The 17,336-nt window shown below is 35.0% G+C and overlaps 3 protein-coding genes and 1 pseudogene across 3 annotated transcripts; 2 read left to right on the top strand and 2 right to left on the bottom strand.

Annotated features, from left to right (window-relative positions):
* Nucleotides 1–2,535: 2,535 nt before the first annotated feature.
* Nucleotides 2,536–3,567, top strand: LOC140803606 (uncharacterized). Its single transcript, XM_073159509.1, has 3 exons — nucleotides 2,536–2,598; nucleotides 2,698–2,778; nucleotides 2,891–3,567. The coding sequence occupies exons 1-3, from the start codon at nucleotides 2,596–2,598 to the stop codon at nucleotides 3,542–3,544; spliced, it is 738 nt and encodes a 245-aa protein (XP_073015610.1). The 5' UTR covers nucleotides 2,536–2,595; the 3' UTR covers nucleotides 3,545–3,567.
* LOC140803713 (uncharacterized) lies at nucleotides 3,563–4,609 on the top strand (annotated as a pseudogene).
* Nucleotides 4,610–5,938: 1,329 nt separating this feature from the next.
* LOC140842684 (phospholipase A2-alpha-like) lies at nucleotides 5,939–9,985 on the bottom strand. The gene is made up of 4 exons (XM_073210758.1): nucleotides 9,713–9,985; nucleotides 9,536–9,578; nucleotides 9,289–9,414; nucleotides 5,939–6,354 (listed from the first exon to the last, which is right to left on the bottom strand). Exons 1-4 carry the CDS (start codon nucleotides 9,836–9,838, stop codon nucleotides 6,179–6,181), a joined length of 471 nt encoding a protein of 156 aa, XP_073066859.1. The 5' UTR covers nucleotides 9,839–9,985; the 3' UTR covers nucleotides 5,939–6,178.
* Nucleotides 9,986–11,117: 1,132 nt separating this feature from the next.
* Nucleotides 11,118–17,336, bottom strand: LOC140803711 (uncharacterized). Its single transcript, XM_073159604.1, has 3 exons — nucleotides 15,920–17,336; nucleotides 12,651–14,274; nucleotides 11,118–12,429 (listed from the first exon to the last, which is right to left on the bottom strand). Exons 1-3 carry the CDS (start codon nucleotides 17,334–17,336, stop codon nucleotides 11,118–11,120), a joined length of 4,353 nt encoding a protein of 1,450 aa, XP_073015705.1.

The raw sequence follows: 17,336 nt of genomic DNA, 5'->3' as shown, positions 1-17,336 counted from the left end.
TGTATATGCAATTGTTTCTAGTGTTTCGACGAGTGATTCAAATTCTCAAGTATGCGTTTTCCTGTCTTTTATATAAGCAAATGATGGAAATCTGTCTTACTCTACCCTTTCTCCTTGGTAGCACAGAAAGGACCCTTGGAGGCTCGAGTAAACACTAGTTGAAACAAGTACCCTCATTTTGTCACAAATCCATGCAGATCCCTAGTCTTGGATGAATTCATTTTATAGTTTGTTGTTGTTTTCTTTGATTATTTTTATATTCCGTTTCCTGCATATTTGCAGGAGAGTTACCACATAGCACTGGGGAAGAATATACAATGCACGCTGGAAATACATGTTGGTATAGTAAATACAATTATCGAATCTGAGACGTTATAATTTGTATCAGAACCTGACTACTCTTAGTACAATGTGGTTTATATACAAACCAAGCGGAAGTCGGTGGACATGTGATACCCGGAGCCGAAATTACCAGGGTGGTACATGGTCTACAATATTGGTGGTTAATACCTGAAAGATAAAAACCTCACCAATGTATTAGCAACGTAGAACATGAATGAACCGATCTCACACTAGAATGAGATGCATAAAAGATTCGATTGATATTACTCATATCAACAAGGTATATCTTTTTTCGAGAGCTCATAACGTAAAAACTTTAAAGTTGAGTGTGTTTGAATTGGAGAAATTATGAGATAGGTAACCAACCCCTTGAGAAGTTTTAGGGTGCATGTGAACCAGAACACATATGTACGCCGGAAAGACCATGGGGACAATCTTCGAATTTAGGGTATTACATCATTGCAAAAAACAATATATAAAACAAATATAAAGGACTAAAATTATAGTTGTTCCCATTTCATATTGAAAATGTGACGTAACCAAAAGATATCCATTAAAAAGTAAAATATAGAAACTTTTTTTACTTTTAAAATGTTTTTATAAAATAGATTTTTATAATTTTTTTATCATGTTTTAAAATTTATTTTAAGAATAAAATATATATTTGGACAATTATTTATAAAATATTTTTAAAAATGAAATATGTTAAAAACGATTTTATAGTTAAAAATAATTAAGAAGATTTTGGATAACTATTATATAAAAACCTTTTAATTCTCATAGAATTTGCTTTTTATTCTAAAAAAAAAACACTTCTCTATAAAAAAAAAATATATATACTTATACACTTTTTAACAAACATTTTTCAAAAACATTTTATAAATTTTTTATCCAAATATATATTTATTTATTTTTTCACTTATAAAACACTTGTAAATAATTTTTATAATAATTATGTTCGTAACTTCCACCGCCAAGACTAACATTTGTCACTTCCACTAATCTATACTTCTATACTATATTATTAAGTGTGAGCCCCTTCGAATAACTAAGAACACCAAATATTTAATTCTATTATTACTTTTTTTATCCTACTAAAAACTTCGTCAAGTCACTAGATATTTTACAGAGAAAAAAATCTAAATAAATCTTCTCTTTTAGATCGAATAACTTTTTTAAATTGAAAATAATTTCGTGTTAATTATTTAGTATTATTTGATCAAATTGAAAATAATAATAATATATGCAATGCGTGTGTATATATTACTAATAACTAATTATTATGTTGTTTACTAACCATTAATTTGATGTTTGTTCGGTGAGGCGTGGTAAGTGAACATTTTATCACATGCAGCAATTTTCTTTGGCTGCCCAACGGTAGGATGCCGATTTCATCGATGATTTTTGCTCCTATGAATATGGCATGGCTTCATTCAATTGTAATCCATTCCGAAATTAAGAGAGAAAAAAGAAAGAGTTTCTCGATTATACTCGGAATCCGATCATAAAAGATTGTATGTTACTATGTTAGTAATCACTGTAAAATTTTCTCTCACAATAAACAAGATTTGTAGTAGTTTCATGAACGTAACCAATATATAGTGAAGCACGAAAACTTATCAGGCTATTTTTCTTCTTCTTTTTTCCTTAAACAATTTTTATGTTCTTATTATTATTTTATTCCATTTTTTTGGAGTTAATTCTCATATATGTTTATTTGCCTTGTTTACTCCGTAAGAAGGTCAATTTCTAATAGGTATATAACGAAGATATGCCATAGATATCTTTTCCTCAAAGCGAATAATAAAATATAATTTAAAATATATTATTAGTACTAGTGTCTTTTCACAACCATATTAAAAAAACAATTTGTGTACATTTTCTTTAATTCGAGATATTACATTAAAATTTAAAACTTTAAAAACGTTTTTATAATATTTTTTTATGGTATGACTGATATGATTATTTAATTTAAAAATTCAAAGTATAAACAAAGATAAAGAAATCTTTTATTAAGATTTGATATATATATATATATATATATATATATATATATATATATATATATATATATATATCTATCTTGCAGCATAGAAATATTTTATTAAGATATAAATAAATATTTTATTAAGATGTAAATTTATTAAAATAGGTTTTATGATATTTTTATTGAAGAAAAATAATTGGCTCGTGCAGACAGACGCTAGTATATAAGACAGACCATTGGTGAAGGAATCGTAAAGAGATACACCTATGGTAAGTGATATCACACACACACACACACATTCCGTATCATTCATTTAATTTGATCACGTTTACGTTAATTCTACGTGTTTCTTACATTTTTTGGGGCAGAGTTTAAGCTGGAGCCCGAATTATGGCAGTAAATGGAGTACAAAACCACCAGCAAAAGCACCAAGAGCTTGTGTTTCCCAGGTAGCTGGGCGGAGTGATCATAAAAGTTCTCTTCTTTTTTAATCTTAAAATAAATTAATACATCAGGTGTTAAGTTGGTAATAATTTTTCTTGGATGTCAATGATTCTGCAGCAGAGTGGGAATGGATTGAGGATGAATCTTAAATGCAACGCGTCGAACGAAAATCTAGGAGTCGGAGACGACTCAACACTCCCTCCTCTTGTCCGTGCATTGAAAGCTTTGGCAGAAGAAAACGATGCCAGCTTCGAGTTCCCGGGACACAACAGAGGGCGAGCGGCGCCATCATCATTGACCCAGCTAATCGGTAAGTTGCCGTTTGTACATGACTTACAAGAGCTGGACAATCTTTATGTTCCAGAAGGGCCACTTTTAGAAGCACAAGAAAAGGCTGCTGAGCTTTTCGGAGCATCGGAGACGTGGTTTCTTGTTGGGGGCACCACATGTGGAGTTCAGGCTGCGATTATGGCTACTTGTATGCCGGGAGACACCCTCATTCTTCCTCGAAATGCCCATTTCTCTGCTGTATCTGGCATGGTATTATCCGGTGCGGTGCCTAAGTACATTATTCCTGAGTACGATCCTGAATGGGATATTCCTGGTGGCATCATTCCTTTACAGGCAACTCCACGTTCATATGCATTGATAATTTTTGGAGAAAATTATATTTTGTGTCCTATAATTTATCATTTTTTATGTTTAATTAGTCCTAACAATTTTCATGTTGCAATTTTAATGCATAAAATACATTTAGTCGATGGCGCTTAACGGTGGATTTGACGATAGGTAGAGAACGCAATCAAGGAACTGGAGATGGAGAACCGGAAACCAGCGGCTGTTTTAGTTGTTTCACCAAGTTATCATGGTATTTGCAGCGACGTTGGCGCCATTACAAATCTTTGTCACTCTCGTAACATCCCTATAATCGTCGATGAGGCTCATGGAGCTCATTTCGCCTTGAATCATCAGCTTCCTAGCCCCGCTCTTTCTCAAGGAGCCGACCTAGTGGTGCAATCGACTCATAAGGTTCTATGCTCTCTTACACAGTCATCAATGCTTCATGCCTGCGGTAATCTTATAGACCGGAATAGAGTTTGCAAGTGCCTTCAAATACTTCAAAGCAGTAGCCCAAGCGCTTTGTTGTTAGCCTCACTTGACGCTGCCAGAGCTCACCTAAGCGACAACCGTGGAACGGCTTTCAACGAAGCAATCGACTTAGCTTTTGCAGCAAAAAGAATGATAAATGAAATTCCAGGAATCTCAATCCTGGACCTAACAAACTTCCCAAAGTTTCCTGCTATTGACCCTTTACGTGTCACGATTGGTATGTGGAATCTTGGTCTTTCTGGTTGTGAAGCTAACAAAATCTTGTGCACAGATTTCAAGCTATTTCTTGAACTCGTCGGGACATCATCTCTTACGTTAATATTTAACCTTGGAACCACAAGAGAGCATATCTTGAGGCTTGTTTCGGGATTGAGGTATCTTTCAGCAACTTTCTTGCACTCGGATAACATTGAAAGGGTCGCGACTGAGGTAATAATCCCCGCACCCTTCGACGAGATTAACATGATCTTGAGTCCTAGAGAAGCGTTTTTTGCGCGTAAAAAAAAAAGGGAGGATCGAAGACAGTGTTGGTGAAATATGCGGGGAGCTTATCTGCCCTTACCCACCAGGGATTCCGGTTCTGATCCCCGGCGAAGTTGTAACTGAAACGGCATTGAAATATTTATTTCATGTTAAAAGCAAGCTGGGTGCAACTATTAATGGAGCCACAGATGGTCTCCTCTCCTCCATTGTTGTATGTGATGCTTACTAGCACATATATATATATATATATATATATATATATATATATATATATATATATATATATATATATATACTGTTATTCTCTTTTCTATTTACTTCTTTACTTCTACCCCATCCGTGGATGTTCTGGTGTGGTTTAAAACACATCATTTGATGATGTACATTTTTACATGAGATGATCAGTTGATCATCTGATGAACCTCACACACTATGTCACATAAAATTGAAAAATTGTCATACAATGTCAGATAAAATGAAAAAATTGTCAGAGGAAATGAGATGATCAACTGATCATCTCATGTAAAAAGTATACATCACTACTTACTGTATTTTCAGCCAACGGCAGAGGATCCAAATCCTTTTTTATAACACTGGCAGAACCTCTCGAATAATATATAAGTCTTTTCCATTAATAAAAGCTTATCAAAATAATCATTATCTATATTATTTTCAATTAATAAATCATTTATATATTTTATCTCAATTGCAATTGTTGAAAATCATATTATTTCGGGAAAATCGCAAATTCCCAATTGTTGAAACAAAAAATTGCAATCGTTCCCGACAAAACAAAAGACCAAATTTGCAAGAGTATGTCTCTTGTGAGACAGTCTTACGAATCTTTATCTATGAGACGGGTCAACCTTACCGATATTCACAATAAAAAGTAATATTTTTAGCATAAAAAGTAATATTTTTTCACGGATGACCCAAATAAGAGATATGTCTCACAAAATACGACCCGTGACACCGTTTTACACAAGTTTTTGCTAATTAATTTACAATGGTTGAAAATATTTTTTTTTACATTTCAATTTTTTGAATGTACGTATTGTACAAAAATAAATTTTTTTTAAGACGATTTTTTTTATTATTAGAGACTATTCTAGATTAAAACTTAAAAATAGTTTTGAAATCCAAGAATATATGACGGAAAGGAGAAAATATGGGACTGAAATTTCACATTTCAAAATTTTGTAAAAAATTAGTTGGCTAATTAATAAATTCTAACATCATTTAATATTTTTAATATTCAAAATTTTTTTAAAAAATTAAGCTAATTAATTAGAAATAAGTCTTGAATATATTATTGTGTAGTATAACAATCATATGTATTACGTGGGAAAAAAAATTAAATACATTTAAAAATTATTAATGATACAAAATAAGTCGAGAAAAAAATATTTGTGTTGTTGGGTTACATGAATAAAATGGAAAAACATTTATTAAGTTCTAATAGATGTATTTATAACCTAAATTAATAAATAGGTCATTTGGTCATATATTATTAAATAAAAGGTAGCTAATTATACACAACGTACATTAAAAATAGATAAGAAAAAATTCAAAACAGATCATAATTTGTTTGTTCCATAAAAAAAAAAAGAAAATTACAATAAACATAAGTGTATACATAAAGTTTTGATATGGTGTCCACTCACCGTACCAATTTCCGTCTCATCAATGAGATGTCACTCATCTATTAGATATACAGTTTAAATATGATTCATCACATCTATTAGATGGGTGAAGTGATTCACACGGAAGTTAACACAATGGATTACCAACATATTAAAACTATATATATATTCATGGTTTTCCGAAGACTTTACCAGCAAGAATGGCAGCATTCATGACATTTTTTATGACATCCACGACCTCGCTCGCTTTGCAAGTGTTGCCTTTGAAAGTGGGTGCGCCCGTTCTTTTGAACTTCTCCACACAACTCAAGAATTCTCTATTGCACTGTTGGCTCAAGTAATCATCTGCTTCAATATCCCACCACAATTAATTGATAATTTCAACATTTTCATGCATACCACTACAAGAAAAATGATTTTCCGCAGCACGTCATCAACAGCGTGCATTAAAAGCACGCTGCGAATAGTACTTTTAGCGACGTGCACCCATATGTGCGCTGTTAATATTGGACAACTGACAGAAATAACGGCGTGCATTAAAAGCACGCTGCCGATAGTAATATCCGCAGCACGCATTTATGTGTGCCGTTAATAAATTATATAAACGACAGCGTGCACACATATGCGCGCTGTTAATATTAGCTCAAACAATAGCATGCAATTGTTGCACGCTGTAAATAATTTTTTTAACAACGAACTAAAAGCGTGCTGTGGAAATTATTATTTACAGTGTTCTCTGACCGCTATTAATAATATTGAAATAAAATTGCGCCAATACATATAGATACACATACATACATACATACATATAGTGATATAGATAGATACGCACAAAGATATATATATATATATATATATATATATATGCCAAATACAACAGAATGAAGAGCTGTCGAAAAAAAAAACTACTCGTTATCCTCACGTTGTTCTCAGTTTTGACATACGATTTTAACACGAATATATACCACATATGGAGAAGGGATTGGTTTTCTTAGTGTGTCACGAAGATGTGTCTCGTCTTTTTGTGTTCATCTATTGAATTCTGTCAAACCTTGTGTTATCCTGTCCCACGTGAATAAACATTTTGGTTTTGTAATGAGATGCAATCGACTTATAGTAATTTGGGTTAACTATCTTCATAAAACAAAGACAGATACGAAATATTTGTCACATTAGTCTTATGTGTAGTCGTGCTTGCGTGGACCTAGGCCTATGACGTGACAAACCTAAAATAATTTGATTTTTAATTAAAAAATTTCCCACCGACCATTTGACAAGAAACAACAAAAATTCAAACAAAATAATTTATTATAAAAATTATCGTGAGACGGTCTCACAGATCAATTTTGTGATATATATATATATATATATATATATATATATATATATATATATATATATATATATATATATTCTATTTGGGTCTCCTATTAAAATATATTATTTTATGTCAAAAATATAACTTTTATTGTAAATATGAGCGTATTGATCCGTCTCATGAATAAAAATATATGAATCCGTTTCACAGAAGACTTCTTGATAATAATATGTAGCACACGTGTACCGTGTATACTACAATTATATGTTCGATTCTTTCCTTTTTCTTTTTTTTTCTTTTTGTGTCTTTGATGTGTCTTCAGTTAAATCTACCAAAGTAGTCTTATTTTCTGATTAATTTGATTAAATAATCAACAACGATTTAGATTGAAACGACTTATAACACGCACATTATATTACTTATGCTACTTAACTATTATATAGAATCGATATTTGAAGTCTCTATTCTCTACATATTTTAAGAGTGAGTCTCATGTGAGATCGTCTCACAGATCCTAATATGTGAGACGAGTCAACCCTACCAATTTCACAATAAAAGTAATACTCTTAGCATAAAAAAATATTTTTTCATGAATGACCCAAATAAAGATCTTTCTCACAAAATACGACTCGTGATACCGTTTCACACAAGTTTTTGTCATATTTTAAATCATATATATTTTGTAAGTCACGTGTCAATCAAGAAAATGGTTAAAATAATCCTAGATATCAACATGTTCTCTGTTTTCATCCTCAAAGCAGTGAAAATAGGATATTGCTCCCGTAAGTTTGTTTTTTTTTTTTTTTGGCCTTATCTCGTCCGAGGAAGACATTTCATCACTTTCCAATATCATATCAGAATTTTTCATTGTCACGTCAACACTCCGGTGAAATATAACTAAAAATAAAAATATATATTATAGGATCAATACAAAATTTTGAATATTTAAATGATCAGAACTCAAAATAGACAAACCATTACCTAAAAATGTAACTTTTTTTCCTTATTACAATAGTGGGTTGAGGTGTTTTGATGGACTAGAAGGTGTGAACTGATTTTTGGCATAGATCATAACAAAATCTGATCCGAAAGGGGATATAAATTTTTAAATAACAAATAGACAAAGGACTGGAGTTGAAAGGTCCCGGTCGAAAGTTACACCCCACAATTATACCCTACCAAGTAAACAACTCACACGGCATACCATAAATGTGAAATAAAATATCATGTATATAAATCATGATATAATTATTAATAGATTGAATTGATTTGTAAATATTTTTTTTTATAGTTTTTAATTATTATTTGGATAATGATATTTTAATTATATTAAATATGTGATTTGTAGAGATGATGTGTGAATTTTTAAATGAGTTAGATATCGTACTTATAAGTAAATCATATAAAAAAAAATTACTTATCTACAAGAACAAAGTATTTTCATAAGATAAAATTTGTGTGAGACGGTCTCACGAGTCGTATTTGTGAGATGGATATTTTATTTTGGTCATCCATGAAAAAATATTACATTTTATGCTAAGTGTACTATTTTTATTATGAATATCGGTAGGGTTGCTCCGTCTCATAGATAAAAATTCGTGAGACCGTCTCACAAAAAACCTACTCTTTTCATGGCAAAAACTTGTGTGAGACGGTCTCACGGATCGTATTTTGTGAGACAGATCTCTTATTTGGGTCATCCATAAAAAAATATTACTTTTTATGCTAAGAGTATTACTTTTTATTGTGAATATCGATAGAGCTGACCGCCTCACAGATAAATACTCCTGAGACCGTCTCACAAGAGACCTACTCTTTCATAAAAACTAATTGGTGTCAAAGTCAAACTACTAATTGTCTCAACTTTTATATATATAATATATATATAAATGTGTGTGTGTATGTACACTTAATTGATTCTTAAATATATTTATATAAGAAATATAAATGTAAGAACTTACTGCCTTGAAGTTGTATGCATTGATCATGCCTCATACAACAAGCGTCCAACCGATCGCAAGGCTGCTCTCCGGGGCATCCACTGTACAGAATTCCGCAATATTTCCCGTATCTCAAGAATGGCGGAACTGTGACCAAAATTTAACGATTCCCATTTCAAAAAATACTATTTTTTCACGATATAAAACTATATAATTGAAATTAATGATTTGGATATATAGGATAAACCACAAAGCTAGAGGTTATTACCTTCGCAGAACTTTGATTCACATGTTCTACTGCATTCTTTACTCTACAAAAAAAAATTTAAAAAAAAAAAAACCAATTCGGTGTCGTATACTCCAATAATTAAGAATAATTTCGAAGTCGGACATGAAAATATTATAAAAAAAAAGACAGTAAAATATTAATACATGATAAACTTACCACTTTGAGGCCTACATCTGCACGAAGGCCGACATTAAGGGCGTGATCAGGACCAACACAAAATCCCAAGAAAATAACAAGAAATCCGAGGAACAAAAAGGGAGTTGTATTATTACAAGCAACCATTGGAGAAATATATGGAAGCTTGGTTTTTACTTGAAATGAAGCAGTACCAGTGATTCATTATTTTATAGAGTGGAAATGCAGAAAATGTGAGGCTTAAAGAAAGAGGGAATTGGAGTGACAGATGGGATTGTACGTATGTAGTTGTCTTTTACGGCCCGTGACAAGTTCTTTGTTGTGTTGCTTCACATTTCTCACCCAGAGGGATTTTCCCATCATTTTTAATATCGGCCAGAGCCACCTAGCTAGAGATATAAGGTCGTTTCCGACGCTTCGTTATGACTAGCGGGTCGCGATACACGTGATGTGTGTGATCCGTAAAAAATAAAAAATAGAAGAATGAAATATAGAGGATACAAGATAAGATGGAAATTTTTTTTATTTAACAAATGAAATTGAATGGTTGAATGATATTTTTTGAATTATAAAAAAGTTTCATGATATATAAAAATTGATTAGTATAAGAGATTTAACTTTAAATAATAATATAAATTGATATATTTTTTTAAAAAAAAATGGTTTTACTATTTTGGTGACTCACTCACTAATGTATTTGGACATAATTGTTTATTATTATTATTATTAATATAAAGACATCGTTTATTATTTTAAATTGGCTTTAAATGCTTAAAAATTGAAAGTTCTTGATTCTACTATGTATTAAAAACGCGGTTTCTGTGTATTTTTTCTTCAAATGCCGATATAAAAAAATTGTTCGATTTCGAAATTTTTTTAAACCGATATTAACAATAAAAAATATTACTTTTAGCATAAAAAATATTACTTTTTTATGGATGACCCAAATAAGAAATCTGTCTCACAAAATACGATCTGTGAGACCTCTCACACAAGTTTTTGCTAAGTATTTATTTTTTCGTATAAAAGAAACAAAGAAAATATAAATTTTTCAGTATTTATATATAAAATTCATCTGATTTCCGCCTGAAGAATATTTTTTTAAAAAAAACTTATATCCCAGTATTTTATTTGTAAAATGATCTCATGAATATTTATTTGTGAGATTTTGATTTTTTTCTTAATCATCCAATAGCTACTTACATAATTTTCCTAAAAAAAGAAGAGAAAGTGAACACGAAACGAGTCAAACTTTATAAACATCTTGTTTTTTTTTTTTTTTTTGAATGAAATGCATTCAAATTAAGTGGTAAAAAGAGTTAGAAGTACAAATACTCTGGGCATCCCCAGGAGATAGATAAGATCATAGATCAACAAATACAAATACACCTAGTCATATAAAACTGTTTACATAGAGAAATCGAAGTTACACCCAAAAAGTTGTCGCCCCTGGAACACATCTGTATGTGTGAATCTTGATCTTAAGGCCGATAGCATCAATATCGATCTTCTCATTCTCAAACATAACTCTGTTACGAAGATTCCAAACATGATAAATAGTTGCTGATAATGCCGTAATTCTCATCTTTGAGAGCACGGAGTTCCCACTGTAAATTCCTCTGAAAGCACGAAGTATCGAAGTGGGAGAAGTCATTGCTCTATCCATATGCAACCATGCGCGCACACTGTCCCAAATGAGCTTGGAAATCTTGCACTGGAAAAATAAGTACGGGGCTGTCTCATCCTCGGTGTGACATAGAACACATTTACGATCTTCAGGGTAGCCCAATCTATCACGAGTCAAGAGTTTGGAATGGGAAAGTAACCAAAAGATAAAGCGGTGTTTTGGAAGAATGCAAGCCTTGGCCAAGAGAGGTTTCCACGGCCACCTCCCTTTAGCATGTACAAAGTAATCATATGCTCTCCCAATTCCCCCATTATTACCGAACCAACTATGAAGCCGAGCAGTAGCAGCTTCCACAGTACCCTCAGCACTAATGATTCCATCACGGATGAGAAGTATATTCTTGACCAACGGTGAGTCATCTTTTTTCAAACTCCAATTCCATACCCCACCAAAGCAACTGTAAATGTGGTTAACCCATTTAATCCACAAGCTATCTTTCTTAGAATGTATATTCCATAAAGTTTTTGCTAATAGGGCACGATTCCAAGCTTTTAAATCTTTCAAACCAAGCCCTCCATCCGCAAGTGGTTTACATAAGAACGACCAAGCAATCGGTGGGTGTTTTGTAGGCCAAACGAATTTGCGGCATATTGACTGAATCGAGCTAATAACACAATTCGGAATGGGTAAAATAGACAGCCAGAAACAATCAATACCTTGAATGACCGATCTAATCAACTCGATTTTCCCTGCATAAGATAGGGAGTTACGAGGCCAAGCACTAACCTTTCGTGTCACACTGTCCAAGAGATCTCCGTAGTCTGCCGCACAAAGCCTCTTTGCTGCAATTGGTATACCCAAATATCTGAATGGTAGTGTCCCAACCGTGAACCCTGTGGAGTCCAATATATCCTGCTTGATATTATCATCAACGCTAGCCAAGAAGACATTAGATTTCAAAGCATTGACACGAAGACCCGCTGTATTACCAAAGTTGTGAAGGCATTGCATAATCATTGAGACACTAATTCGATCACCATAAGAGAGAAGCAACAAATCATCAGCATATGCCAAATGCGTAATTCTAAGATTCAAACATCTAGGGTGAAATCTGAAATTTTGAGATATAGACATTCGCTTCAACATACGAGACAACACCTCAATACATAAAGTAAACAATAAGGGTGAGAGAGGGTCACCTTGCCTGAGACCACGCGTCCCTTTAAAAAAACCGTGATAATGTCCATTAATGGCAATAGAATAAGATGTTGTTGTGACACACTCCATAATCCAGTCTACAAACAAGCAAGGGAATTTCAGTGCCAAAAGAACCTCATGCAAAAACTCCCAGTCAACTGTATCATAAGCTTTCTCCATGTCAACTTTGAAAATGCATCTGGCGATCCACGCTTACGAGCATATTTGCGCATTAACTCTTGAGCTAAGTGAATATTATCAACAATAGATCTTCCCTGAATGAAAGCCGCTTGTGCATCATCTACAATAGCATCCATACACACGCACAGCCTGTTGACAAGAATTTTAGATATAAGCTTGTAAAAGACCGTGCAACAAGAGATCGGTCGATAGTCATTGACATAGTTTGGATCAACTTTATTCGGCACTAGAGCAATGATTGCATGATTCCATTGTTTTAGTAATTTCCGGGAGGAGAAGAATTCTAGAACCGCTGAACAAACATCATCTTTGATAATATTCCATGAACTCTTGAAGAACTTAGCCCCAAACCCATCCGAGCCCGGTGCTTTATCATCATCAATATCATACAAGGCCGCTTCGATTTCTTCTACTGTTACTTTTTTGGTGAGACCATCCCAATCTTGTTCCATAACAAACTGACCCTCATTGAGAATATCATGATCGAAATATGATCTGTCTATTTTGGTACCCAATAGACCCTTGTAATGTTGAACAAAACAATCTGCGATAACCTCTTGTACAGTACATGAGCTGCCATCACTTCGCATAACTGTCAAGATAGCATTCCGTTTTTGATTTCTCTTGATCACATCATGGAAGAACTTAGTGCATCGGTCACCTTGCTTCAAATAATTTATCTTTGCTTTTTGCGCTATGAACATTCTCTCCGCCTCTAGCAAGATTTCGGTGCGTCTTTTGACTTCGGCATATTCATCTGTTCTGATCCCATCTTTCAGTAATCGAAGTTGCAGATTTTCCAGTTTGTTTTTCATGGCCGTAGCTCTAGCTGAAATACTACTAAAAGAATATTTGTTCATCGATTGCAGAGGCTTCTTGAGAGCAACAAATTTCTGTTTGAGGACATATTGCGCGGTTCCATACCCAAAAAATGTCCATCTGTCCCTGATCAATTTCTGAAAATCATCATGTAGTGTCCACATGTTGAAGAACTTAAATGGCTTGGACTGTTGTTTTCTCTGTTCACACACCGAAACAAGAGCAAGTGCATGATCTGATATACAACCCGGAGCAACAAACTCAACTAACCCATGAAAATTCGAAGAATGCCATGCTTGATTCACTAGAACACGATCCAACTTACTACAAACAGATGGGCTGGACCATGTAAAATAGCAGCCCGTATGTTGAAGGTCAAGCAAGTCTAAAGATGCTACACAATCCACAAAATCTTTAGTTTCATAATTCTTAACTTGCAAACCTCCTTTCTTTTCATGTTGGGATAAAACATTATTAAAATCGCCCATCACAATCCATGGTATATTAAACAATGTTCCAAATGATTTAAGATCATCCCAAAGGTCTCTCCTTTGCACAATCGTATTAAATCCATACACAAAAGATGTACAGAAATTTCTCTTAGTCACCAAGCATTCAACTTTAGCATGGATGGATTGCTCAGTAATTCGCAAAATATCAACTTTTATCTTCAAAAGATTCCACAAAACAAAGATTCTACCCTTGCTATTAAGATCAAAGTTATGAACAAATTGCGTACCTGTACATCGAATGCGAACGAAATTCAGTAAGTCCTTGTCATGAAACTTAGACTCCAAAATCCCAAAAATATCTACTTTATGAGTTGTAGTGACCCGTTCCAGAATCACCTACTAATCAAGAATTAAGCATGCAATTAACTAAATTAATAACAATCAGAGATAATTGCGGAAATGGTCAACAAACGATAGATATACAACCCAAATGAAGTCCAGAATAACTCAGAATAAAAATATGCGGTACAACAATATCGAAACAAACAGTACTGAAGAACTAAACCAACCGGCTACTCAACGTCCTCATCATCCTCCTCCTGAGCCATCCAACCTGAGGCCTGCCCCGTGGGAATGGGGTGTCCAAGATAAACAAAACCGAGGACGTGAGCGATAAGAACGCCCAGTACAAAAGCATGAGTATACAAGCCTATATGAAATGCACATGCTATGATATGATACCAGGGTAGTCAAGAAACGGGAGTCACAAAAGATCTCAATATGCTCAGTCTAGAGGCGTCAAGTGGATAGTGCCGCGCGGTACTCCTCTGGGTCACTGCATCCACTACAAGATCAGACGTGGACCTAAAATGTCCCGGATCACCGAAGCCCTCCGGACCCGTCAGCCACTGTGTACTCTCGGTGTCCATGCGTCCACAAGACAGGGCTGAGCGGCCCCACAAGATATAGCTTATCTCGAAAGAGATACAGCTCAACAATAAAGGCTATCTCGAAGGAGATACGGCTCAAGATGAAATGTAACATGCAGCAATAAGCGTGACATAATAGTATGCATCATATGACATCAATGCAGCAAATAATCATGCAACACATATAAGAATGTATACTCGACCAGTATATCTCGGATAGTACTTTCGTACCTCTAGTAAAGCAATCCTAGTCCACAGGAAATCCTATCAATCGGGTCTAGTCCGTCGTCAGCCCTGACAATATTGAGCTCCCTGACTTACCTTCTCGGACCGTCGGCTATGCCCGGCTGCTCTGTCCCGGGCTGCTCTTCCCTTCCCGGGCTGATCTTCCCTTCCCGGGCTGCTCTTCCCTTTCTGGCTGCTCTTCCCTTCCCGGGCTGATCTTCCCTTCCCGGGCTGCTCTTCCCTTTCTGGGCTGCTCTAGAGAGCTAAAACTTGCATTTAAACACACAGTACCCCCTCCACAATGAGAAATCCCATGGCCTATTTATAGACCTCAGTCTGCATGAACGTGTCAACCAAATCCCATGCATCCGGACATCTGTCGCTAGGCAGCATGCACAAAGACACCTCACCTTACATGCATGAACGTGTCAACCAAATCCCATGCATCCGGACATCTGTCGCTAGGCAGCATGCACAAAGACACCTCACCTTACATGCATGAACGTGTCCAACAATTACCATGCACTTGACACCTGCCCGGCAGGCGTGTCAACCAAATACTATTCCCGGGCTGCTCTTCCCTTCCCGGGCTGATCTTCCCTTCCCGGGCTGAGATTGGACACTCCTTTGTTTTAGAGGTTTGTGCAAACCTCTAATATTCCAAAATGCTAGCTTCATTGAGAATTAGAGGCAATTTTGGGTTGCCGCCCCTTCTCTTGGTTCCCAAAATATCTCATATTTTTATTCTCATTGTCAACATACTCTGTATCACAAGTACCTGTATCTTCCATGTCATTGAAGAACGCTGCTCTTTGCTGCATCGCTGCTTGTTGTGCTGCACTGGTTTGACTCTCTTTCTTATTGGTCTTTTTGTTCTTCTTTTTATTCGTCACTACTTTATATCCCTCGTCGATGACTGGTGGCTCTGAGTACTTACCATGAGCCGTATCAATAGTTTCTAGCATAGGTGATTTGCCCTTGTCTGCTGCCGTAGATGCATCCTTAAGTGGAGATTGATGGGCTTTAGGTTCTGCACTACGAGAAGAACCATCAACTTTAATTCCTTCCTGACCACTCTGTTGGCCCTCATTAATATCCAAAGGCACCTTCTGATTCTCTACAGATTTCTGATTTTTAGATGCATAACGTAGGGGAGCATGATTATGATTACGGCCCATATGAGAACGCCCCCTAGAAGTGGTCGACCTCCCTGTTGTGCTAGCTGATCTACTACGTTTGTTGTTCTTACCACTGTTTTCCTCAATAACTGTTTCATTCTGGACTTTTGAGTGCACAATCGTACTGCAGTTGCTAGTAGCATGACCAGCACGATGGCAGTTGTCACAAATTGGGATATCATGTTCATATTCAAGCTTGATAGCAATTATTCCAATTGGCAACCGGACATTTAACTCTGCTATTTTTGGCTTTGATGTATCAATCTCAACCAACACTCTAGCATATTTAACTCGCTTTCTATCATGCGTAAGCATATCCATATGAATTGGATTACCAATCTTAGAAGCCAACTTGCTCAAAATTTTATAATTCCAACAGTCCGGTGGCAGCCCATGTATTTGAACCCACGCAGGAAACGAATTCATATCATCCTCCCTAAACCTGAAGCATCTCGGCATTTCTTTCAGGAAAAGGTGATACCCGAAAACCATGTAGGAACCACCATTCAAAACTCGATCTTTAGCTTCCACATTAGGGAAAGTAAATACAATCCATCCACTATCATGTGTTTGGAAATGTATATCTTTGCCCCACCTCCTAACCAAATCAAATAATGCAGCAGTTGGAGGTTTTCCACTAAGAACAAAGCCCAATAAGCAAATGCCATAAGTTTTTTCAATAGAGTCAATATCATCCATTTCAAATGTGAGCGTGGAGTCATCTGTTGCCATAAAATCCAACTTATAATTAACATTTGCCATCCTATTATTCCTGAATAAGCTAGCATAGGAAGCACGCGTTTTTCTGGTATCCATACCAGCATTACCTCTTTGCGGATTAGGGAGTGGTTGATTCCCATTATTTGCTGTTTGTTGATCCATATTGTCAATGCTATCATCATTCTGTCCAGGCTTAGACTGTTCATTCATCATCTGTTCATTATCTTTACCAGTAGGCATTGCATTGGTGTTATGCAGCACATCTCTACCATCTGTGTTGGTGCTTGAAGTACTCAT

The sequence above is a fragment of the Primulina eburnea genome, chromosome 10, assembly GCF_022965805.1.
Source record: "Primulina eburnea isolate SZY01 chromosome 10, ASM2296580v1, whole genome shotgun sequence".
Lineage (NCBI taxonomy): Eukaryota > Viridiplantae > Streptophyta > Magnoliopsida > Lamiales > Gesneriaceae > Primulina > Primulina eburnea.
Note: the sequence above shows the minus strand (reverse complement) of the source record. Positions and strands in the feature narration are given on the sequence as shown.